We start from the raw sequence: 25,735 nt of genomic DNA on the forward strand, positions 1-25,735 counted from the left end.
GATCTCAAATGAAAATCTAGTGCATAAGTGAGTGCAGCTGTTTCCTTAAGCAAGTTTCATTAGTGAATTGCAGATAATTATAATATGATTTGGTGAGTTTCATATGTATAAGCACTGCATTGGATGTTTGTTCTCCATCTCCTCCTAGTAAGTGGAACATAACAGAAGACACTATACCATAACTAGGTACAGTTATCGGATAGCTTCTGTTATCTTTAAAATGATTTTTGTCCCTTACATTTCAGTAAACTTCTTAAATCTTCCCCATATATAAAAGTCTGTGTTGTAAATACGTTGAAAAATTATTCCAGTAGTAATCAGTACATTCATACACTATCCATCAGTGCATACGGTAGGTAGCCATCAATGTGAGGGTGGATTATCTATCTCCGTTCTACTGAAAAGAATCAAGTTATGAAAATGAAAGCACAGCAAGATGATACATTTAACAAAGTATAGCCCACCTAGGTGGGCAGCCACAATTTAACCCAAAGTACTTCACCATGCTGGCTCTGATTATTCTCAATCTAATACGCAGCATGTTCGGATAACATATTATGATAAAATATTAATGCTAGAAATAGCAAAACTTCATCAAAATAAATGGAAAACTTTTACAGTTTAGATACTGTCTAGCACCTTAGAATTCCTTGGCTAGATAGACAGATTGCATATGCTTCATAATAACCCCTTCTATGGGTTGCCATTCTAAATTTAGAAGACCAAGCTCTGTGAAAAGTGTTTGACCTATTAAAATGTTCTCTTGGTTATGGAAAATTTTCATATTCATCTGAGTAATCAGGGACTTTGAATTTACATTTCTCTGCCTCTATTTACAATGTCTCTATTTTCTGTGGCCAACACCACATAACACAAAACAAAATATATACAAGTGAATACTGCCATAGCTGGTGGAAGCAAAGGGCATAGCTCACCATAGAGTCCAGCAAGGACATCGATCTCTATGAGAATATTAGTTGCTGTCGATGATATTGTGGTATTTGAGTGTAGAGGAGAGAGTTCTGATTTTGGGTCAAGATTGTTTGAATTTCAAATACTTTAACACAGAATCTAGTCTGTTAATTTCAGTATAGTATTTGGCTTACAAATTGTTAAGGCTATTACCCGGCAATGCAGGACTTTAACCCTAACTGCCCTGCTCAGCCCAGTCCAGCTTATGACTTTTGCTCACCTAATACTCCCATGCAAGTGAGTGAGTAGGGAGGGGATTCTGGCCTCTCTCCTTCCCAATGTCATGCTCAGTCCCCAGCCAGAGGACGTGGCTGGATGCTCAGAGGGAAATAAACAGCTCTAGAAGCAACTCACTCTCCTCTACACATCAGGAGGACTTACAATAATTTATTCACCACTCTGTTCCTGGGTGCAGCTATGCTTACTTAGCGCAGATGGTAAAGTTACCATCTAGGCCAAATAAGTCACCTGCCCTTTTACTATTTGCTGTGATAATATGCTTATTATCTAGTTCCATAATTTTTTTTTCTAAATCAATTATTTCCCCGTGTACATGTGTGTAGTTATGATAGGCCATCGTAGGGTTTTATTTTCTAGGGAGTATATTATATGTCATCTTAGGACATTGCAAGCAGTGAGGATTCACACCTGAAATTTAAAAAGAAAAAATCGAGTGCATGCCTTTTCCTGGCTTATCTCACAATTCAGTCTTCAGTGCCTAAACTCGGTCTGCTTTAATTAATTCAAAATGTATGAGAATGTGAATGTGATCATATAATTCTGGCTGTTGGCTTTAGTGTGCAAGAAGAGGACCTGGCAAGCATTTGTAACTAGATGCATTTCAATCCTATTACTTGGCTGAAGCAAAGCAATTGCTGAGTCTGAAAGTACACTGAGAAACAGAGGCTGTGGTTAATAAATGAAACACCAAAAATAGAAATTGAAATGTTGGTGGCACCTCTCTGGAGTGGGGGTGGGGGGTGAGAAGCAAAACAGGCATACTTGAAAGTGGTAGTTGAAGGAGGGGAGGGGGGAAATGTATCATGGGGGCAAAGTGTGGTACAAAGCGTTGGAGTTGGAACTCCTAGTTTTCATTCCAGATTTCACTACTAACACACTGTTTTGCCTTGCTCAGGTCCCTTAATATCTCTGAACATTGGGAAACTCCTCTGTGAAATGGGGCATACCTACCTCATTAGGAGTATTCTTCTGCCTAAGTAATCTCTGTAAAGAAAACTTAGTAAAGTCTTTTGAGATACTCTGATGAAAGGTAGTACATATTAGTAAAACAGAAATGGCAGTTAATGAATGATAAGATATTGGCTAAATTCAGTAATAATGGGATATACATATACCATCCATATAATAATGTATTATGAGTTTTAGAGATTGATTGAATAGATTCAGCTCTACGTGGATACTTCAGAATTCAGGAATGTTTTAAGGCTTATAGTAAGACAAGCATTTTGACTTAACTTATCTACAAATGTTGGCATAATCCTACCCCCTTCGAAGTCAATGACAAAATTCCAAGAGACTCCATTCTAGCTTTTGGGATGTTGCTTTTTTTATTCTTTTGCAACTGTAAGAAAGTACTGCATCTGAAAATAGGTATTTGCTGAATGACAGCACAGTGAATGGTGATATCATTCGCAGAAATGTTCCCCCTAAGAAATACTTTCCAGGGGAAAGCATTAAGATTTTTTTCAAACCACCTTTAGGATTCCATGGTTAGGTTTTTAGTACTTGTCTCTGGACATTTTAATCTGGGATCATATCTGATCAGTTCATGTGAAATACTCATCACTGTAGTGACCCCACCTAATACACTATTTAATATACTTGTACTAACTAGAGTTTGCTGAGCCAAAAATCAGACCTCAGGTAAGTAGGTGCCACTCCATTAGAGTCACTGAAGTTAGATCCACTTACAGACAGTTTAAAACTTTTTAGATTTGCTCATAAAAATGATGATTCATGGTCATGGTAACTCGTATAATCTTAATGATTCTTAGGTTATTTTCTTAGCAGTCACTTTTATTACAGTCATTTTAAAATCTAATGATTATTAAATTTTCAAATAATTTTGAAGCTCTTGTTTTTCTATTAGGCGCTTAGCTCATATTTTACTTCGAAGCAGTTAGGATAGATACACTGTCAAGACTTTGGTCAAAGTTACCTCTTCTATTTTTATTTAATTATTTGTATAAAGTGTCATGTGAAATCTAATTCTAATATGCTGTGCTGGAATATTTGCAAAATCCAACTTGTTTTCTGCTCATCGGTGCCCCTGGGAAATAAGATACTGCATCTCAGTGGTGCCAAAATGCCATGAAATCTTAACTAACTACACAAGAAGATAAAGGCTTAGACAGTCTACTGCCTGGCTGAGGTTGAAGTAATTAAATCCAGTTTTTCAGTCATGACTAGACTCATAGATCTTCTGTTCTGAAGCCAAAAAGTTCTACCTCATTAGATGTAATAATTTGTAATTAATCATTTATAATTTGGCAAATAGAGGCATTATTCAGTAATGAAATTGTTTCTTACAAATAAAGCACATAACAGAAAAATACATAAATGTTACCGGGAAGGTAAATAACATAATCATCTATGAAGCAAAAAAGCTAGTCAAAACCCCACACTAGTCTTCCATAATTCTTTTTATTTTCTTAAATTAAAACGGTGAATGGAAATTCTGTTCAATTGAATGATATTTTTTCCTGCATGACTTCCCTGTTACTAACTACTGTGTTATGTGCCAGTCTGAACAAAGGGACAAAAGATCAATATGATTGGACACAAGGGACTAAATTAATCTGTAGTGAATTTACTTTTAATTAAATAGAGTTACACCAGTGATAAATTTGAGTCAAGGTTTTCAAAAGCAGATCCTGGCTCTCTTCTGTCAAAGTAAGGATAACAGACATAGGAAGGGGTTGTACACACACAATCGCTATGATTAGGAAAGGTCGCATCGCCAGTGCCAACGCTGCTCCTGTCTCCTCTGCCTGCACCTGTATCCAGTCCAGTGGTTCTCAAACTTTTGTACTGGTGACCCCTTTCACATAGCAAGCCTCTTGAGTGTGACCCCCCCTAATAAATTGAAAACACTTTTTTATATATTTTACACCATTATAAATGCTGGAGGCAAAGCGGGGTTTGTGGTGGAGGCTGACAGCTCACGCCCTCCTCCCCATGTAATAACCTCGTGACCCCCTGAGGGGTCCCAACCCCCAGTTTGAGAACCCCTGATCCAGACAGAGAGCCTAACCATGAATGCCTCTACCCAGGTGTGGATTTGCAGAGTGTATGGCCTTCATTTCCCACTCTCAGAAAGCCAGGTTGGGGGGACTGTCCAGTGTGAAAGGTGTCTGCTGGTGGAATCTCAGGATGCAAGTGTGAGAGCCACAGGAGAAGGTGGCTAGGTTGAGAAGCATCCATGCACACGAAGAATTCATATGGAGATGTCCAAGGCTGAGGAAGCTATTCAGCTAGAGAGGACTGCTGTTACACCACCTGGGGAGGATGATATAGCTCTGTCACAGGAGGACACTGGCTGCTGGTTATTTCTGGCAGCAGGCTGTGCTCCATCCCTACTCCCAACCCGCCACCATAGTAATGAAGAACCATTATGCAGACATGGCAATGAGAAATTGCCCCCAAAGGTAGAGGAAGAGAAGCCATATATCGCCAAGGCTGGGAGGATTACAGCCACCACTCCCAGGAGGAAATGTAGGATAGTGGTGGTTCTGAGTGGGACGGAGGCACGCATCTTTTGGCCTGACACGGCATCCCGGGAGGTATGCTGCCTGCCAGGAGCCTGTATCTGAGATGTTACGGAGGTATTGTTGAGGATTATCCAGCCCTCTGACTTCTACTCCATGCTACTCATCCATGTGGACTTTAATGATACTGCAAGGTATGACCTTGAGTAAATCAGAAGTCACTACAGGGCTCTGGGAGTAAGGGTAGAAGGAGCTGGGGGTGCAGGCAGTGTCCTCTTTCATCCTTCTGGTCAAGACCCACGCAGAGACAGATGCATCCTGGAGGTGAATGCCTGGCTGCAAGGATGGTGTCACCAGGAAGGCTTCCTTGACCACAGGATGTTGTTCTGGGAAGGAGGACTGCTAAGCATAGATGGGGTCCACCTGTCAAGGAAGAAAAGCATATTTGAAGACAGACTGGTTAACTTAGTGATGGCTTTAAACTAGGTTTGATGGGGGCAGGAGACAAAGGGTCGGAATTTGAGGGGAGCATGGACCGTTATAGCAAGGATAAGGGAGAGATGAGAGAATAGAGGGGGGAATCAATCAGTATCTTAGATGTCTGTATAATAATGTGAGAAATATGAGGAATAAAAAGGAAGAACTAGAAATGCAGTTAATAAACAACTGACATAGTTGCAGTGCTTAATTTGTTTTGAAAGAGATGCCGGAGCTCAAGCAATTAGGTAGGTGCCAGGGCTCAAGCAATGGGTGATGTCATGGTAGGGGTTTACTACAGACAACCTAACCAGGAAGAAGTGGTGGATGAGGCTTTGTATAAACAACTAACAAAATCATCCAAAGCACAGGACTTGGTGGTGATGGGGGACTTCAAATACCCAGACATTTGTTGGGAAAATAACACAGTAGGGCACAGGTAATCCAACAAGTTCTTGGAATGTATTGGAGATAATTTTTTTATTTCAGGAGGTAGAGAAAGTCACTAAGGAAGAGGCTGTTCTAGATTTTTGATAAATAGTGAGGAACTGGTTGAGAATTTGAAAGTGGAAGGCAGCTTGGATGAAAGTGATCATGAAATGGTAGAGTTCATGATTCTAAGAAATGGTAGGAGGAAAAACAGCATAATAAAAATAATGGATTTCAAGATGGCAGATTCGAGCAAAATCAGGGGAAGCAAATCTAAGAGGGAAAATAGTTCAAGAGAGTTGGCAGTTTTTCAAAGAGACATTATTAAGGGCACAAGAGCAAATTATCCCACTGCATAGGTAATATAGGAAGTACGGCAAGAGACCACGTGGCTTAACCAAGAGATCTTCAATGATCTTCCACTCTCCTCCGCACTGATTAGGCTTCAACTGACCGCCTTGGGAGGGGTTACAAGTGCTTTGGAAGATAGAATTAAAATTCAAAATGATCTGGATAAATGGTCTGAAGTAAATGGGATGAAATTCAATAAGGGCGAATGCAGAGTACTCCACTTAGAAAGGAACAATCAGTTGCACACATACAAAATGGGAAATGACTGCCTAGGAAGAAGTGCTGCAGAAAGGGTTCTGTGTGTCATAGTGGATCACAAGCTAACAACCTTTTATGTACTTGATCTCAAAGGTCTAGAACACATGACTTATGAGAGAAGATTGGGGGGGGGGAAACTGGATTTGTTTAGTCTGGAGAAGAGAAGACTGAGGGGGGGTCTAGTTCTGGTAGCTTGGATGGCTGCTCCTCTTATATTATTTAGTACATGATAAAGGATTTCTAGGAGTTGACGTGTTAGGAAAGATTAAGGGAAGTGAATATGTATAGATTGGAAATAAACAGATTAAAATGTGACATAACTGTCTGTAAATATCTGAAAGGTGTCAACATCAAAGGTGAAAGAAACTGTTCAAAGTAGTGCCAGTAGGGATAATTACGGTTTGAAATAGCATGAAGGAAAACTTCGATATTGCAGCCCTGATCTCGAGAGGTGACGAGCACCTTCTGTCTATTGACTTCTTGGTTTCAGGAATGTTGTTGTTCTTAATAGTAAGAAGAGTGAATATAAAGAACTGGCTACTGAATTCAGTTGAAGATTTTCCATCACAGGTAAGTGGAGAACATGGAGACCTGGGAGATGGGTCGGAAATAAGAGGGAGCGTGAGCTATAATGGCAGAGAGAAAGGAGGGTCAGGGCAAAACTGGGAGGCAAGATCAAATCAGTATCTTAGATGCCTATATACAAATGCAAGAAGTATGGGTAATAAGCGGGAAAAACTGGAAATGCTAATAAATAAATACAACTATGACATTGTTGGCATCACCGAAACTTGGTGGGATAATACACGTGATTGGAATGTTGGTATGGATGGGTCATCTTGCTTGGGAAGGATAGACAGGGGGGAAAGGGAGGAGATGTTGCCTTACATATTAAAAATGTACACTCTTGGACTAAGGTGGAGATGGACATAGGAGATGGAAGCATTGAGAGTCTCAGGGTTAGGCTAAAAGGGGTAAAAAACAAGGATGATGTCATGCTAGGAGTCTACTACAGGTCTAACCAGGTGGAAGAGGTGGATGAGGCTTTTTTTAAACAACTAACAAAATTATCCAAAGCCCAAGATTTGGTGGTGATGGGGGACTTCAACTATCCAGATATACGTTGGGAAAATAACACAGCAGGGCACAGACTATCCAATAAGTTCTTTTGACTGCATTGCAGAAAAGTTTTTATTTCAGAAGGTTGAAAAAGCTACTGGGGGGAAGCTGTTCTAGATTTGATTTTAACAAATAGGGAGGAACTCATTGAGAATTTGAAAGTGGAAGGCAGCTTGGGTGAAAGTGATCATGAAATCATAGAGTTCACAATTCTAAGGAAGGGAGTACAGCAAAATAGAGACAATGGATTTCAGGAAGGCGGATTTTGGTAAGCTCAGAGAGCTGATAGGTAAGGTCCCATGGGAATCAAGACTGAGGGGAAAAACAACTGAGGGGAGTTGGCAGTTTTTCAAAGGGACAGTATTAAGGGCCCAAAAGCAAGCTATTCTGCTGGGTAGAAAAGCTATAAAATGTGGCAAAAGACCACCTTGGCTTAACCACGATATCTTGCATGATCTAAAAAATAAAAAGGAGTCTCATAAAAAATGGAAACTCGGACACATTACAAAGGATGAATGAATATAGGCAATCAATACAGGAATGCAGGGGCAAGATTAGAAAGGCAAAGGCACAAAATGAGCACAAAATAGCTACAGGAATAAAGGGAAACAAGAAGACTTTTTATCAATAAATTAGAAGTAAGAGGAAGACCAAGGACAGGGTAGGGCCACTGCTCAGTGAGGAGGGAGAAACAGTAATAGGAAACTTAGAAATGACAGAGCTGCTTAATGACTTCTTTGTGTCGACTCTGGTAATCCTGCTCACTGCGAGGAGTACGCGGAGTCGACGGGGGAGCCTGCCTGCCGGGTCTGGACCGCAGTAAGTTCGAACTAAGGTACGTCGACTTCAGCTACGTTATTCACGTAGCTGAAGTTGCGTACCTTAGTTCGATTTGGGGGTTTAGTGTAGACCAAGCCTATCTGTCTCGCCATCTGTTGTGTCTTGGGTTATTCTGTAAGCTCTTTGGGATAGGAACATCTTTGTTCTGTGTTTGTACAGTGCCTAGCACAATCGGGTCCTGGTCCTAGAGCTGAGCAAATAATTGAACCAAACAAATGAATTAATTAAAATTAATTTGACCTGAAATTAATTTTCAGGTCTTCATTTTGTCATGATTTTGGATGTTTATTTTTTTTTACCATTTTAAAAATAATGCCAAAAAAACTGCCTAAATTTTGAAACAAAACATCATTTTAAATAAAAATCACATCTGTCGATAACAGAATACACCGGGCCAGTGATAGAATTAGGCCATACAATCCTCACAGTTCTGCTGTTGGTTGTGATGCAAGAAAGTTTTAAAAGACTGTAAATAATATGATGTGGCCGTTTCACACTGAATAGTTTGTCCAGCATGCAGACTACTTTACTGAGCCATTTGTTTTGATTATTATTTTGGGGGATAATAAAGATAACACAGACATATGCAAATTTTAAGTTATCTGTTATATACTGGTAAATTTAAGCTATACATTCTAGAGTAATTTATGCAAGATTGACTACTAATTGCAATATTCAGGCTACATTTCTTAACATCTATAACTTGAAGAAAATCTAAAGCATATTAACAATGGACATAGAACTTTGTACGTCAAATTCTCCTTATAAATTCTTGAGTGTGCATGCTACTTCCATGGAATTCAAGGGGATTTGTATGTATGGTTCAGAGAATAGTTAACCCTCCTGAAATGAGAGGTAGCACTTCTATATGTCTCCACATCCTTAGTGACTGATTCATGTCTCGTTGCTTTCAGTGGGAACAGGACTATGCCTCGCTGTGTAATTAACATAAAGCTATGTATATATGACAATGGAACACGGAAAAATAAGAGACGATTGAGGATATGCATTTGGTGCTCATCACCATAGGGTCTGAGCACCTGTATTGTATCTGAGTGCATCTTAAATGGTTGTAACATGCTGACAGTTGGGGCCTTCAGGAAGCATTCATTGGTTTGTCCACCTGGAAGGGAGAGTGTGTGTGGGGGGGAGAAGATTATCAAGAATGAATTTGTGATACTGGACTTTGATGTGTATTTTAGCAGTCTTATAATTTAATAAAGTAAATTGAACTAATTTTGTTACACTGGAAAAAATTGCATTTATACTATTCCCTTAGGCAACAATTAAAAATGTTTACTAGTCTATAACTATAAAAAATGACCTCAAACATGATTAAACCAAGACCACTTAAAACTGTTCTGTTTTATTAGAGGCTAGATGTTCATAAACAGATATTTCCTTGTGATGTTACAGTATATGTCTGTTCTCATGGTAACCTGATTGCACATTGTTGTTGTTAACACACTTTTCCTTACAATAGGTATAAACCAAGTTTTATCATAGTTTAGAGAGCAGCAAAACTGAATTGATATAAATGATTTAGCTGGGCTTTTTCATTACCCTACATGTAAAGATAGAGCTGTATATGATGGAGAATCGATGTCAATAAATATTCAAACAGATGATCAAATATTAACAATGTAAAACTGTTGTTTAAAACTCAAAGTAATGGCATTTTGCAGTGTTCCCTTTTGGGTACAAATGCAAGAGAAATATGTTTTATGTTCAAGGTATCTGTACTCTTTAAAGCTGTGAGCCACAGAACCTCCCGGGATATTGTATTCCAGTTGCATCATGTTGTCCATAAACTATTAGAGCCTTTTCTCATTATGAATGAAGTTCACCTCTGTGCAGTAGACCAGCACAAGGCCTACTGCACATACATTAGTCCCAAGTAAGAGGGAATTAAATGATACGCAGGGCATGTGCCAGCTCTCAGCACAGAGATGATATTCCCCATCTCAGTATAAAACGACTTCAGGTCTAGAGATCTGCTATCACACAAAGAACGCTAATACATGTACAGGAACCCAATGACATGATTTCTTTGGCAAAGATTTCTGCACATTGGTGACACTGTTAACACTTTGCATGAGGGAACAGACTCAAACATTTTGTACTATTGAACAAGATGTCTATTAAAGCTAGTTTACAAAATGTATTATTTGACCATTTTTTCACATTTGAATACTGGTTGCTTTTGATTCTCTATTACATATGATAATTGCTTTCCTTGTCCTGTAGAATAGTGTCCAACTAAATCACTACAATAAACTCCCATTTATCCCAATGGCCTGGGGGACATCAACAAGTTTCAGATATCCAGGCATTCCAATGAACAGCACTGATTAACTAAGGTAGGGCTACATGGGGGACACACTGATGGATTCAGATAACTAGGATTTTCAGATAAAAGGAATTGGGATAACTGGAATTATACTGTATTTACCTAAGTTACATCTGGCCACTTTATGTACTGGTATAAGACTTTGTCACACCATGTAAGCAACTGAACAGAATGTGCAATAGCACAATTACATAATATAATGGCACAAAAGAAACCATTGAGAAGAACCTCTGTGCCATCTCACCACAGCTTTCTTCAATGCCATCTGATTGCAAAGAAAAAATGTAGCTCCAGGAAATTCTGAAAAACAATGCATTTGGTTATAATTGGGTCACTTAAATATTTCAGTTAGAATGTTCTTTTTAGTTACTCAGTTACAGTCCTGAGTGGTTGCAGCTGTAGATACTTGAGGGGGAAATTCATTAATGAATTTTTAGCCCATAATTCTTCAGCATCCAGTATCTTCAGTAGCTATAGTCCAATCAAGTTGGGAAAACTTTTTCCTTAGTCATAGGCAATAAACATTTGTTAATTGTAGCCTAAAGCAATGAAATAAATATAATTTTTTCAAGTGTTGCAAAACAGATTACGTTAAGTGATTAGATTAAATGCATGCTTGCCAAGATATCCATCAGATGACAGTCTTACACATTTTTTTATCATCGTCTTTCTGCCAGTACAAATCAGTGAATACTGCATGTAGTCTTTTAGCTCTCTGCTTATCTGCAGCTCAGTTTGCTACCTGTGAACTGTCTGCTGTGAGAAGATAGAACTCCCTCATAGTTATGTGGATTACTTTCATGCAGGAACTTTTATTTCAGATTTTTATTAAAAACAAATAAAAAATTAAACTAGCCAACAAACAACAAATTCAGAATCACAAGAATCAGTTGATTTCTCTCTGTCCCTTAAGATTTAGGGTACTGTCTGCACACAACCATTCTGTATGTTAAAGCTTGGTTCAGTTTCTCTCACATGCAAATCCCTAATTTGTTTTCAGTGTTTCACATTTAAAAAAAAAAAGTAAGGATTTTTCTGCTCTTCTGTTGGCGTTTATGAAGTTACTTTCAACAGGAGAGAAACTGCCTACGTACGCCTAAACCAGGGTAATAGTGTTCAACATATTCCTCACACCTCTGGCAGGTGGGTTCCAAAAGGGGACAGAGACATTGTCCTATCTTTTCCTCACCCTCTTTGGCATGGTGCACCCTTTGAGCGTATGAAGAGCGTGATCTGTTGAGGACTACAATTGTGGATGGTCCTTATGTGGGCTGCACAAATGAGTGTGTGGCTCTTTGTACCATTCCGCCTCACAGTCTGACCCTAGATTCCATTCATTTATCCTTGTGTAGTGCTATTGATGGCAGTGGAGTTACACAGGTGTAACTGAGAGCCTGCAGAATCATCATTACTGGTGGTGATCTGCTAGATGGAAAAGATTCTGCTTAACTCATAGAGCTCAGCTTGAGTTTACAGGGATGACAGCTGGGGGGGAGGTGAGGAGAAACTGTACTTGTAAGTTAAACACACTTGTTATAACTATCTGTGATAGCAATCAAACCTGTAAGCTGTGGTACCATGTTTGCAAAGTCATTTTTAAAGAAGAACCAAACACTAAGGATTAAGTGAGTTTAATGTTCTTTTTTTAAAGCTCTCTAGGATGTTTGAATGAACGATGCTAAGACAGTGCAAAGACTTATCGTATTTGCTCGATAATTATTATATTATATTAATTATTAATGCTGTATTATTTGTGCTATTTTCTAGTCATCAGTGTACACTAGACAGTAACCCTTGAGCTGTTCCTACTTTGCATCTCACTAAGGTGCCTCTTTCATAGTGAATTAGATATAATTTGAACTGCGTCATCAAAGCCCACAGTTTGGGTGTCTTGTCAATTATCTCTTTTTTATAAAGAGATCTTTTCATTTTATGTAATTTGTTAACTACACTAAACAAAGGTCAATAGAGCTAAACAACCATGTTGCTTACAGTGATCATAGATCTAATTTCCAATGCTGCTGTATTCATTTTCCATATATTGCTTACAAACACCCATCTACTAATGAGTTCCCTAGCTAACATGGGATAAAAAGAAGCTGAAGTTGAAGGTTGTCATTGGGATTGTTCTTTGGCTGTGCCTCTATAGATAATGAACAACTGCATAATAAAGGACACAGATGGGCCACATACTCAACATAATTAACACTCTGCTAAAATTTATTTCGTGATGATCTGTTGTGTGATGTGATTCTTTTCCACAATAACTTCATAACAAAATTGAAACGCCCTGGGATAAAAAGAAAACAGGTCATCAATCTAATTTATATACATGAGACATAGTTAGAAATTCACTGTGTATAAATAATAGCTTACCTAGTGGAAGATGTCTATCGTTGAAGATTTGTTGCACAGCAGGACTTTTCAATATCATGCTTTCTTTCACGTTATTTTCATAAAAAGCGGAAATGACCATGAAAAGAATTAAACAAAATGGAAAAATAAAACTAGTATGATGCACTAAAACATATCTGTTTGCATTATTATAGTTAATTAATTTGAAAATGAAAGATGCGTTTCCAGGAAAGACTGTTCATCAGCAAAATGGTGGATTCAGTAAGGCTTTGTCAAAGATTATATTCTGACAATAGTTTTTGTTTGTTTGTTTTACCTTTCTAAGGCTTCTTTTAACTTTTTCTCATTTTTGAGTGTTGTCCTTTGTTGCTGTCTAAAACAAGGACTTATGCTCATGTATGTGTATCTTCCCCAAAACAAATCAGCCATTCCTACTGTTTGTAATAATAAATAGTGTAAAATTGAAATTAAGAGTTGCAAAACATGTTGGTAGATTTAGAATGTAATTATGTTCACAGATTACCGCAAATAAAAAAAAAAGTCAAATCAAACCACCATGGGAATCAATTACAATGACTGATATGAAAATGTAGCTGTTGAAAATATAGCCTGTTCCTTACACTCAATTCTACTTATTTCTCCTAAATCTCCTGATTAAAAAGTGTATTATGGTTGAAAACTGATTTTTATTTCAAATTTTCAGGTATGTGAATTGGCATGACATCAGGCGTTGAGTTGACATTAGCAGCAAAACATTAGAGGAGGAACCCCATTTTTAAACACTTGATTATAACTTATAACAGGAGCCAATACAAATGTTTTGAGATTAGCAAAAGTTACGTACGTAAAAGTGAATTACCATATAGTACTGTACAGTGCATAAAAGTGAATATTACAAAACAAAATTTAGCCATTGTTGAACAGATAACTATTTTCCCCACCTTTCTGGGTCCCAGAAAATTCTTTGCCTTACTGTGCCCAGCCCCCTGGCATACAACCCGGAACTGTGGGGCCACTGAGCCCCTTAACTCTCCAGCTTGGGCGGTCTCTCTCAATGCTTTGCCAGTGAAAAGCAGCAAACTCCTCCAGGTGCTGTTATCACACAGCCACCGGCATACAGAGATGCAGCCAGTGAAGTTGCATGAATGCTCTCTAAGCCACTCATCAACTGTACAGAAGAAAATGCCAGCAAATTCCCCTCAGTTCCCAGCCTTGCACCCCAGAAATGTACCCTCTTACACTGTTCAAGACAAAGCTCATTAATTAGTTTGCTGCTTCATAGTGGACATGCATCAGCCTTGTAATCTGAGCAAATTCCCCAGACATTTTAGACACACTCACTGGTAAAGATAAAACATTAAAATAAGTTTCCCGACTACAGAAAGATAGATTATAAGTGGTAGGCATAAAGGTCAGAGACAGTTACCTAAGAAATAAAAAGTAAACACACATTCTAAATCCTTTTCTCACCCCACTGCATGTTTCAGGCAGGTTACTGTTCTTAATACACAGGCTGAATTCCCTTCTCAGCCTAGGCCCAATCTCTTATTGAATTGTAAATCTCTTGTTTATAGTTCCCCTCCTGGTCAATGGCTGGTGATGGTTGTTTAACACCAACCTGGGTACGGGTCACCTCCTTTGTTGCCACTGGTGAGCTAGCTGTGGGCGTTTCCCAAATTTACCACATATTTCAATAATAATCATATAGCAAAATCTCATAACTCCATATATAATGATCTGCATTTTTTCACAGAACAATGAGTTTTAGAAGATCATGACCTTTTATCTGATACCTTACAAGGCATTCTTTGCATAAAATATAACCATACACTAATATTGGGGTTACAGGGCATATTTTGAGGTACCATATGTCATGCTTACAAATATTTAATATGTATGGGCTGACTGAATTGTGGCTAGTTTTCTTCCATGAACATATAAGTGACCATGCTCTCTAGCACCCGCGATTCAATTTTGCATCTTTTAGTTTTTGCCATGACTTGTGCTTCTCTTTTTATACTTCCTCTAATTGGTTTTCCATGTCTGGAATCTCTTTTGGCTCATGTGTGGTCTTTGTTATAAAACATGCAGCTGCTAATAATTCTTTACTTCTGTGCAAAAGCAAATGGAGTGGAATAAATGCATACTAGAATACTGTGGCTCTGAGCATTCTCATGCTCCAGGTACAGGACTCCAGTTGAGATACCAAATGGACAGTGGTAACCCAGAAAAGGGACTAGAGAACCAGTTCCAGGAGTGAGTCCCCCTTTGTTGTTGCCCTACACTGCCCATGCTGCTAGTTGCTCACTATTTCACACTTCTCTCTGTGGCCTCCCAGGGGAATAGCTCAGGGTTGTGAGTTCAATCCTTGAGGGGGCCACTTAGGGATCTGGAGCAAAATCAGTACTTGGTCCTGCTAGTGAAGGCAGGGGGCTGGACTCCATGACCTTTCAAGGTCCCTTCCAGTTCTAGGAGATAGGCTATCTCCATTAATTAAAAAAAAAAAAATACAGAGTGGAGAGTTAATACTCTCAAAGTAAAGTAGGAGAGTTGAAACACAATAATCTATTAATAAGGGTTGTGTGGATTTTGTAGTTGGATGAGCAGGGCAGGTGCATCAAGTATTCAGTGATAGCAATGTTTGAAATTAAGTGAATATTAGAGCAAATTCTGCAAAACTGGGATTATTTTTTATGAATAATCTGGCCAAACATGCATTTCAGAAGTGTGCAGGTATTTATTTAAGTTCCTGTGTGTGTGTGTGTGTGTGTGTGTGTGTGTGTGTGTGTGTGTGTGTGTGTGTGTGTGTGAATATAAATTCTGTGGGAAAAGACTAAGAATTTGCCAGTTTTGGGGGGGTTGTTTAACTTTCTTTTTAATTCATTTCAAAATCTAACAACATTATAGATCATGCTGGATATGCCAATACATCAAAATATGTTATAAAAACATTATAGATATAAAACTTCTTTAAGAAAAATATGGTTTTTATCATTTGTGTGCAGTTGGTAGAATTTACATATGCAAAACCCATTACCTGTGTGGGCATATGATCATGCCGATATACTCTCGCAAGTGACACACCAACGGGAACATGTTAAAAATATGGTCTGTAAAATGTTACATAGAAATAGTAATAACAATACTTAGCATTTATTTAGCATATTCTATCTTCAAGGTGCTTACAAATGTGAATTGATTAATCCTCACATCTAGTAGTTAATGTAAGCATTTTTAGGCAATGTATTATCTTCATTTAACCTCTGGGGGATTTAAGACAAAGGGCAGTTAAATGACCTGCCACATTCTGTGTCAGTGCAAAACATGGGAGTTCTTGGCTCCCAAAGAAGGTTGTGTTCCTTGGATGGCAAGATGACTAATCGGTGTCTAGTTCTGCATTGCAGATGGTCTGCTCCCTGAAAATATAAACAAAGTCTCTTTTATGCTGAGATGGGAGTAAACAAGAACTTTTAAACCCTCAAGATTTGGTACTATTCATTTCAACCCTGAAGAGGCAGCTTAATATTGTTACATTAATGTTTGTCACTTTCTAATTTCGAATCTAAATAATTGGTCATTAAACCACATTACTATTTTATCTACAAATTTGGAAACAACAGTCACCACATAAACAATCATTGTAACTGAAGTGCACTCCTTTGAGGTCAATATAAAGCAATAATATAAGAATGATTGGCAGCATGAGAGATTTTTTTTTCCCTCACAGTATTTTTCTGGACCTTTAAAACCCATGTATACATTAACAGTCATGACCCAAACTCCGAGTGCTATCTGCCCCTCTGGTTGCTAATATTTTTGGGACAACGACAATGTTTAGTGCAGTTTGTTCTTTTGTTTAGTGTCCACTTCTCCGGCAGCTACATACTTCAGTTACAGAGATCAAAACAGAAATGAGCAAAAACAACTAAGAACAAAACTCAGTCAAGTGCTAAACAAAATAAATGGGTCTTGTATTGTGCCTAAATTGCCTGCTAGATCGGTTGCCAAATTTAAATACATAACGTAATTGGAAGAGAGAGAAGGAGCTATCTGCTTATTCCACACTGCTATCCCCATTCCCAAAGGAGCTGCATGCCTGTGTATGTGTAGCCCTATTACAGCTGTACTTAACTCCTGATGAACGACCACATTTACTTTACTGATATAAAGCCCAGATATTTGGGGTCTATACAGGGCTGGGTTATGGATTAGGCACTATAGGCTTAGGGCCCAACATTGAGGAGTCATGTGATAATATCAGAATTTATGGTTTAATCTTTGATAGCCCTCATGGTTGCAAAGAAAACTTTTAAAATGTGAACCAAGAATCTGTAGACAGCCAGAAACAATAGCTCTGACCGGTATGAACTGGCATCTCAATGGGATGTTAATTCCAGAGCTCACTGTGCTGGGCTGCCCTGCCAACACCATTTCAAGGGAAAGGAGTCTGTATAAGAAGCATGCAATCAAAAATTAAAAAAAAGTATCACGTTAATATGGAGAAAAATAACTACTTATTCTCTGAGCTCTCAGAAATCAATTTCTAGGTTTGAGCTCTGCCTAATCTATCTGTCATTTTGGTGTACCTGTCACAGTGGTAAATCTATATGCTGGTACCAAGTTAGGTTCTGATCTGCAATCTTGTTTGCACATGACTCCCATTGGAGAAGAGCAGGCTACAAAATTTGATTGATTGTTTTTATTCAAAAATGCTTGTGAAATTTGTTTTCTGTTCACTGATGAGCTATAGATTTAAATTTATTAAATGACAGAAGTAAAAATTTAATGAAAAACAGAACTGAGGTTGTTCCGATATTTTGTGACACCCTCCCCCCCCCCCCGCCCATTTTCTGACCAGCTCTATATTGGCAACGACCGTAATTTTGATTCAAGAGAATTATTTGATTGGGGATATGCAAAATGTGCAGGTAAGTGTCAAAAAAGGCCTATGTAGCAATCTTTCTGATACAGGAACATATCTCCAAAATAGCTAGTCAATGATTTCAGAGTTTAATTAGCACTGGTGTGTTAAATGCATGAAAAAAGTATAACATATGTTTATATGACATATTACAAATCAAGATTCTATACAATCAAAATCAGGTTAGATTTGATTTATGTAATTTTATTTCTTAATAATTTATCAAGGCTTTTGTTTCCTTTTTTGTTGCAGGGATGACATGTCAAGCCCGAACTTCGTATACCGAAGATGAAGTTCTCTGGGGTCACCGCTTTTTCCCTGTGATTTCCTTAGAGGAAGGATTTTTTAAAGTAGACTATTCCCAGTTCCATGCAACATTTGAAGTCCCTACTACGCCCTACAGTGTGAAAGAACAGGAAGAAATGCTTCTTATATCTTCCCCTTTAATAGGACCAGCTGTAAGTAACAGTAAAGAAAGGAATAATTCTGTAGAATGTCTAGATGGTCTAGATGACATTAGTACAAAGATACCCTCAAAACTGCAGAAAATGACTGGAAGGGAAGACTTTCCCAAAAAACTACTAAGGATGAGTTCTACAACCTCTGAAAAGGCCTACAGCATTGGGGATTTACCTATGAAACTTCAACGAATAAGCTCAGTTCCTGGCAACTCAGAAGAGAAACTGGTATCTAAAACTACAAAGATGATGTCAGATCCTATGAGTCAGTCTGTGGCTGATTTGCCACCAAAGCTTCAAAAATTGTCAGGAGGAGGAGCTAGAATGGAGGGAAAACTTCCACCCAAATTGAGGAAAATGAATTCTGATCGCTTCACATAACAAGAATAGACATTTAGATATTATTTAAAGTTTGAATTATTAGTCAATCCAATTTGGGCAGGAAAGTAAACTCTCTGAAAAGAGTATAGTAGCTAAAAGGTGAAAGTTTCCTAAGCACTACATGCAAACTGGGACAGCAGTGTTCTTCCCAGATAATGATGTACTGTAAGTATAATGTTCTGATTAAAAGACCTGAAGTCCTGACTGAGGTCATAGGAGAGCAAATATTAATTGGCATGTAATATCACAACAAGCATGCAATAATAGTGTGCAATTTTTGCATATAGTTTTCTGGCATGATTCTTACTATATTTATATTGTATATTCTGAAAATATGTAAAGGGGGGTGTTATTCTCTCCTATATTTCTTAAGGGTAAGTAGTAGGTAAAACATGCGTAGGAAACTTTCAGGGCAAGTTATAATTTAATTTAAAGTGTATTTATTTTTTCTGATGTAGATTGTGATGTTTTGTTCAAACAAAGTAGTTATGGTGCATGTTTTCTTTCTTAAAACAAGGCTATAAGCATTAGTCAATTCCAAACACCAAATTTCTTAGCCTTAAATTATTTGCCATTTTATAATTTGCTTTAATAATTTCTTTGTTTTTTTTTCCTGCCATTACAATGCTGGGAGAATTTAAAGTGTACTTCACAAGAGGTGTTAGCAAAAAATTGTACTATTTAGGGCTGGGCAAAATATCTCAAACAGAGTTTGCGTTTTAAGTACAAAATTTTAAATAAAATCATGAGATCATTTTGTTTCATGACTAATAATATTAGTGTAACAAAACATTCAAAATGGGCACATTTGCTTGATTTTCTAATGTAAGTAGTATCAATCTGATAGGAAAATGTAAAATCAACTACTTAGACTTTCTGGGTGAAATTTTGTCCCAATTACATCAAAGGCGAAATACTGATTAGCTTCAATGGGGCTGGGTTTTCACCCTCTACATTTAGGACCCAGTCATGCAAACTGTTACTTGTGCATCAATGGGACTACTTGTCTGATTAGGGACTACTCACTTGAGTAAGAGTCTGCAGGATCTTTTGCTTTAGTTTTCCAACCAAATTGGAATCTCACAATCAGAATTATTTTTCTGAATTTTCAAAAATTGCTAAATCCTTTACTGAAACACCAAAAAATGTTAATGCTCTCTTATTGTCCACTAAGTCCATCTAGGCAACTTTTCCCTCTCTTTTAGGGGAATTTTTCCCTCTTGCGTTCTATATGGTGATAATATTTTAAAGTGATAAAAATACATTTAGATGTGTTTTGAAGTGCAAAAGGTCAATTCTTCATAAATGTATTTTTGAACTTGTTTTATTTTTCATTTCACTTTGTTCTAAATTCTCTTGGCAGAGATGAGCCAGCCTGGTAGGCATAGTATAGGTACCTCCAGCCAACCATGGGTAGGTAGCATTTTGGTACCTATCCTCTACTTGGAGTTGTCCCAGTTCTTCCACTAAAAGTTGAACTTCTATATAGTGTACATCACAGCATCTGAAAACACTCATTCGTTGATGCTATATCATTACTAGAAGTGGTGCTTTGGCACAGTTCCTGCATCTGGTTTGGAGTTTCAGGAATAGATCTGGCTTTCTGGGTATCTTCAGGCAGCGAGTATTTCTATCTTGGCTCATCTCTATTCTGTTCATAAAAGGGTCAGTGTGATTAATTTGACCATAAATGTGTAGCTGGTACACTTTTGGAAACAGGGTAATTAAATAAGACAACAGCAAAAATAATACACCTCTACCCCAATATAATGCTGTCCTCGGGAACCAAAAAAATCTTACCGCGTTATAGGTGAAACCGCGTTATATTGAACTGGCTTTGATCCACCGGAGTGTGAAGCCCTGCCCCGCCGGAGCACTGCTTTACCGCGTTATATCCGAATTCGTGTTATAGCGGGTCACGTTATATTGGGGTAGAGGTGTAGTAATAATTACTACTAATCCTGATCTCAAAGTTTGGGATGTAATTTTTATGTAATTATCCAAAAGTACGGTAGTTTGGGACCGCAGTGAACAAGAATCTTTTTACTTTTAGAACATACACTGTTATGGTGTTAACTGTGTGGTGTTAACTGATTTCAATCATGTATTGGCAGTTCTGACTCAAAGGGCTTTGGACCATCTTAAGTGAGAGAGTGCACATTTGTAGGACTGTATAAAGAAGTAATAATAATAGTAGATCTACCAATATCTGGAAAAAATATTTTTTTATTTTATTTTGTAATTGGTTGCAAGGAATGAAAAATAGGGAACCTACACTGCTAGGTACTCAGCACTGTTCACCATCTGCCAATTGTGTACTTATGGATTTCACATTTACTTACCGAGTTTTTCAGAGTTTATAATGATCTGTGATCTACATTGCATGCTTGTTAGACCTTTGGCTAAACTGTCAGCCCTTTGCACATTATTTGGGGTATGTAGTAGTACCATGCTGTAAATGCCTGGTGAGCAAAATTGTGATGTGTTAAAAGATTAATTCTGACAGCTTAGTTGTCCCCTTGTTGTTGATACTTTACGACAGGCTTTCTTACAAAATACATTTGACATCTGTGCCATAAAAGTCTGAAAATGTCCTGTCAAAGCAATTTTTGGCACCTCTTATTCCATTGTGTAAGTTTCTGCAGTGTGGAAGTTGGGCTTTTTAAAAAAAAAATCTTACCCTTAAGATATTAACTTTAGCATTTGCTTTTGGGAAACGTGAGAGAAAGTTTGTGCCAGAATATCAAGTATATTTTTAAAAAGTAAATAAATTATGCTAGTGGAACCTGAATACAAATGGTATGAGAATTAGAATTATTGATAAAGTGCAAGTGAACCACAAATTACTTAGGTCGTGTCTACATGAGAGTTTGATTGGCGTGCAGCTGCAGACTTTCGAATACACTTGGGCACACACACACTTGTGGTGAGTATGCACAGTGCCAACACAAGCACCCAAGTATAAAATGGGGTGCACCAGAGGTAGGTATCCCAGTATGCCCCATGGCACCATCTGGTGCAATGCCTTGTGGGATATTTTTACTGGGCTTTGTGAAATACCAGGTATTTCTGGGAACTAGGGGTCAATTTTCCACCATGCCACTGTCTTCGTCCTGTAGTGCTTGCCCCAATCCCATAATTTTTGCACCATTTTTAAAAATTTCCACAGTCCTGCAAACTGCTTTCCCGTCTCTGCCATCTCTGGCAAAAGCCTGGACCCTGCACAGCTCAGCACAATTCTCATGAGCTTTGCTAATACAAGACGAACGATTCTCCAGTATTTGCAGAACTTGAATGAGTACTACAATTGGTCATGTAGTGAGGAAGATGCAGAGATGTTGAAGCACAATAACTGGATACAGATAGACATAGCTGGGGGCGGGAGGGAGATCCAGAGCAACTCCTCATGGTGAATCTCTGTGTCTGGGCCTGAGAAACTAGCACTGATTGGTGAGATTGCATCGTAATGCAGGTTTAGGATGACGAGCAGTGGCTGCGGAACTTTTGGATGCAAAAGGCCATGTTCCTGGATCTTTGTGGCAAGCTCACTCCAGCCCTCCAGTGCAGACACACCAAAATAAGAGCTGAATTGACAGTGGAGAAGCAAGTGGCAATTGCATTCTGGAAACTTGCAATACCAGAGTGCTATCAATCATTGGCAATCATGTTGCAGTTGGAAAATCCACAGGGGGAGCCACGGTCATCCAAATGTGTAAGGCCATTAAGTGTGTCCTGCTGCACAGGACCGGTACTTGGCAATGTGCAGGAAATAGTGGCTGGACTTTCAGCAATTGGGTTTCCAAACAGTGGTGGGGTGACGGACAGTATATCTTGCCAGTGAATACATCAACAGAAAGGTATACTTTTAAGTGTGGCTGATCCTGTGGGTTTCACTGGTCAGTGTATGTGTAGCTATGGTTCTCCTGGTTTTCCTCCAGTGTGGAGTAGCAGCAGTAAAGATGTATACCATATTGCCACTTGTTATGTGGGGGCGGGTGGGTATCAGACCATGGTGTTTTCCAAGGACTGGAAAAGCTACTGAGTCTGAGGTCTCTGGGCATATAGGTCAGTAATGCTCTGTAACATCTAAGTTTGTTGTCAGAGCAAACCCATCATGTCCTGATGCATTTCCCAGTATGCCTTTTGGTCCTTTTTCTTCTCCTGCAGCAACTGCTTTCTCCATTCTTGGTCTTTCTCCATTGTCACGGTCATATGGCTTCTCCAAGCCCTGTGTTTTCAGTCTGAGTTTGTAGAGGATTGGAAGATCTCGCAGAACATATTCTCCCTAGTCCACTACTTTCTCCTCCTGATCAGGATCAAATATTCAGCAGATCTGGAGGGGGGCACCTCTCGAGACTACCAGGTCAGAGGTTGCTGATTAAAACAGACCGATATTGCATTAGATTTATAACCACAATGGAAAGGGAATGATAAGTCTAAAATCTCTCATATGTTATTCTCTGTAATAAGAAATGCTAGTTGTCACTTAAGTTTTGGAGCGTCTCGCTACAGCACCGCTCTGCAGCTCAAGCCATGGTGAGTAGGGGTGTGGGGTTATTCTTTTGCATGGAAGGTTTAAATGCTAGGTGCCCCTGGGTGTGGGTATAGGCAAAGTGCAGTGAATATTGGCAGTTTTTTCACCGGCAGTGATAACTTTGGCTGATATCTCAGCACAGACAACCCTACTGCAAATGGCATCCCAAAACTGCCTGGGCCCGTATGTTGCGCAGATAGCTTATTTATTGCAATGGTGCCAGCCAAATGCAACACAGAGTGTCATGGTAAAATCTCATATCGGGGGTGAAGAAAAAAGGCTGTCATCCCTAGAAAGGTTTGGGAGAGGATCGCAGAGTTTCTCCATGGACATCCCTGTTCAGATTAACAAAGTTCTCTGCATGACCCCCTGCCCAGCCCGACAAACCAAAGAATAAAAAAAGCGGATGCCGATTCTACCTCTGTTTGTTCTACCTCTGCCTGAGCACAGGGCAATAATCTGATGTGAATTGTGTAATCAGACTGCCATAATACTCTTTCTGAATTTATTCTCTATCGTTTTTTTCTAACATTATACCAGTTTTTGTTCTCTACAGTTGCTGATGAGATGGGCACCCTTTTTTAAATGGGGAAGAAGAGCTAGATGGGAGGGAGATGAGATTACTGACAATGAAAAGGGGGAAGTGATTATAAAGAATAATGCCTGTACACACTTACCCACACTCCCTTCCCATCAGTCAGCTCATATGCGTTCACATGGTGGGACTGGTTTGAGTCTGGTGGAAATTCAAACTGCTTCTGGCTTGTGGCATGGTTTTTCCCCTTCTCCTTACAACAGGTCTGCAATTCAGGCTCCTGCAAAACAGAATGAGGGTGCTGGCAGGGTCACTGCCAAGTATGACCTGCAGGTCATTCTAAAAATGGCAGGTCTACAAGGCAGCATCAGATTTCTTGTTGCCTCGCTCCCCTTCTGGTATCCCTGGCAAAGTTACTTCATTTTCACACAGCACTGCTGGTCATCTCTGTTGTGCTGCAGTTTCAGTATCGCCAGTGGAATTTGCACATAGATGTCTATATTTCCATAGCTTTTACAGTCTCTTCTCTCCACAGGCCAAGGAGATCCAAGACTACTTGTTTACTCCAGGTAGGAGCATGTCTAGTAGCATCTGTGTGCAGAGCCAGCATGGCCAGATGCACACAACAAAGGTGAGCTGGTAGGTGTGCTTGCCAAGGTAGGCAATCAGGAAGAGTCATTTCAGAATCACATGAGAGGTGCTGATGCGGAGGTGGGATGGTTAAGGGATTCCAGTCTCTCTGACCGTTGGCAGTGGAGTTTAAAATTGTTACGGAGATATGCATATTGTGAGACAGTTGCTGGAGGACTGCTAGGATCAATAGAGGTAATTCAGTATTTACACTTGCACTGCATCAACCTAAGTAGGCCAACCGTGGCTCTCTGACACTCAGGGAGGTAGTACTGTCTGATGGGCACTTATGTTGGTAGGAGATAGGCTTTGGTTTAGACACGTGCACAACTAGGGTCATCACAAGTGGACTTAAGTTGACCTAACTTTGTAGTGTAGACCAGGCCTTAGTAATCTGAAGAAATCATGCTTTGAAATTGGAAAGTACTGTCCTTATTATGTTATGTTTGATGCTGCAAAATATTTTGATAAATATTCAGTTATGATTAATTCAAAATACCGAATTTTTTATATAAAACATTCACCCTTCCCTGCTGCGAATAAGGCTGCTGAGTCCTGTGGCATGTACTGGAATATAATGTATGTTAAGACTAAAATATTGATAAGTGCAAACAAACATGAATAATAAATTAGTTTGTAATTGTTTTTTAAGAAATTGAAGTTATTCTGGGTTAATATTTAATTTCTGTTAGCATAGCCACTTCTCTCATTTCATCAGTTTTGTTTTTGCCCAGCCCTAGTGCTTAAGCTAAAAAAGTATTTCTTTCTGACTGCACAGCAGGTCTGTGTTCTCTACTGCTGAATTTATGCTTGAATTATATTGTAAATTGTATATATTCAAATTAGAATCAACTAATTGCATTTTCTGGCATGCAATCTATAATTGTATAAATGTACAAGTTTATTTGGATTATACAAAATTACAAACTCTTGTATTCGTTAATACTGCAAGCTCAGTTTTATCTAAAGCTATATTAAACTTTCAAAAATTGTTGGGTTTAAACGTCATAGTGTACTTGTCATTTATCAAATGTACCCTACGTATATTTTTTAACAAATGAATAAATATTCAGGGTTTTGATTTTTGTACAATTATTTAAATGATGAGGTGGTAGCCTTATGTTTTGGCATATACTGTACGAAAATGGCAGGTCCACTTCAAATCAGGAAACAAGAACGGGATTTCAAGTGATTCAGTTTTTAAGCAATAGTGATCACAGCAAAGGACATTTCTGGGGGGCTTTGGGCCTGATCCATCTCCTATTGAAGTTAGTGGAAAGACTTCAACTAACTTCAGTGGATATTGGATCATGATCATGTTAACCAGCTGCAAAGAACTGATGGCCCATAACAGTATTAATTCCAGGCAGTCATAAGTTCTAAGGAAACACTATGCT

The 25,735-nt window shown here is 38.7% G+C and overlaps 1 protein-coding gene across 1 annotated transcript in view; it reads left to right on the forward strand.

The window, feature by feature from the left end:
* Window positions 1–25,419, forward strand: part of KCNJ3 (potassium inwardly rectifying channel subfamily J member 3) — a 174,655-nt gene extending 149,236 nt beyond the window's left edge. Inside the window, exon 3 of the mRNA XM_005296939.4 lies at window positions 18,053–25,419. Coding sequence (XP_005296996.1) covers window positions 18,053–18,639 — 587 coding nt within the window. The 3' untranslated portion in view covers window positions 18,640–25,419. The remainder of the gene's footprint in view (window positions 1–18,052) is intronic.
* The last annotated feature ends 316 nt before the right edge of the window (window positions 25,420–25,735 follow it).

The sequence above is a fragment of the Chrysemys picta genome, chromosome 11 (assembly GCF_011386835.1).
Source record: "Chrysemys picta bellii isolate R12L10 chromosome 11, ASM1138683v2, whole genome shotgun sequence".
NCBI classification, from domain to species: domain Eukaryota; kingdom Metazoa; phylum Chordata; order Testudines; family Emydidae; genus Chrysemys; species Chrysemys picta.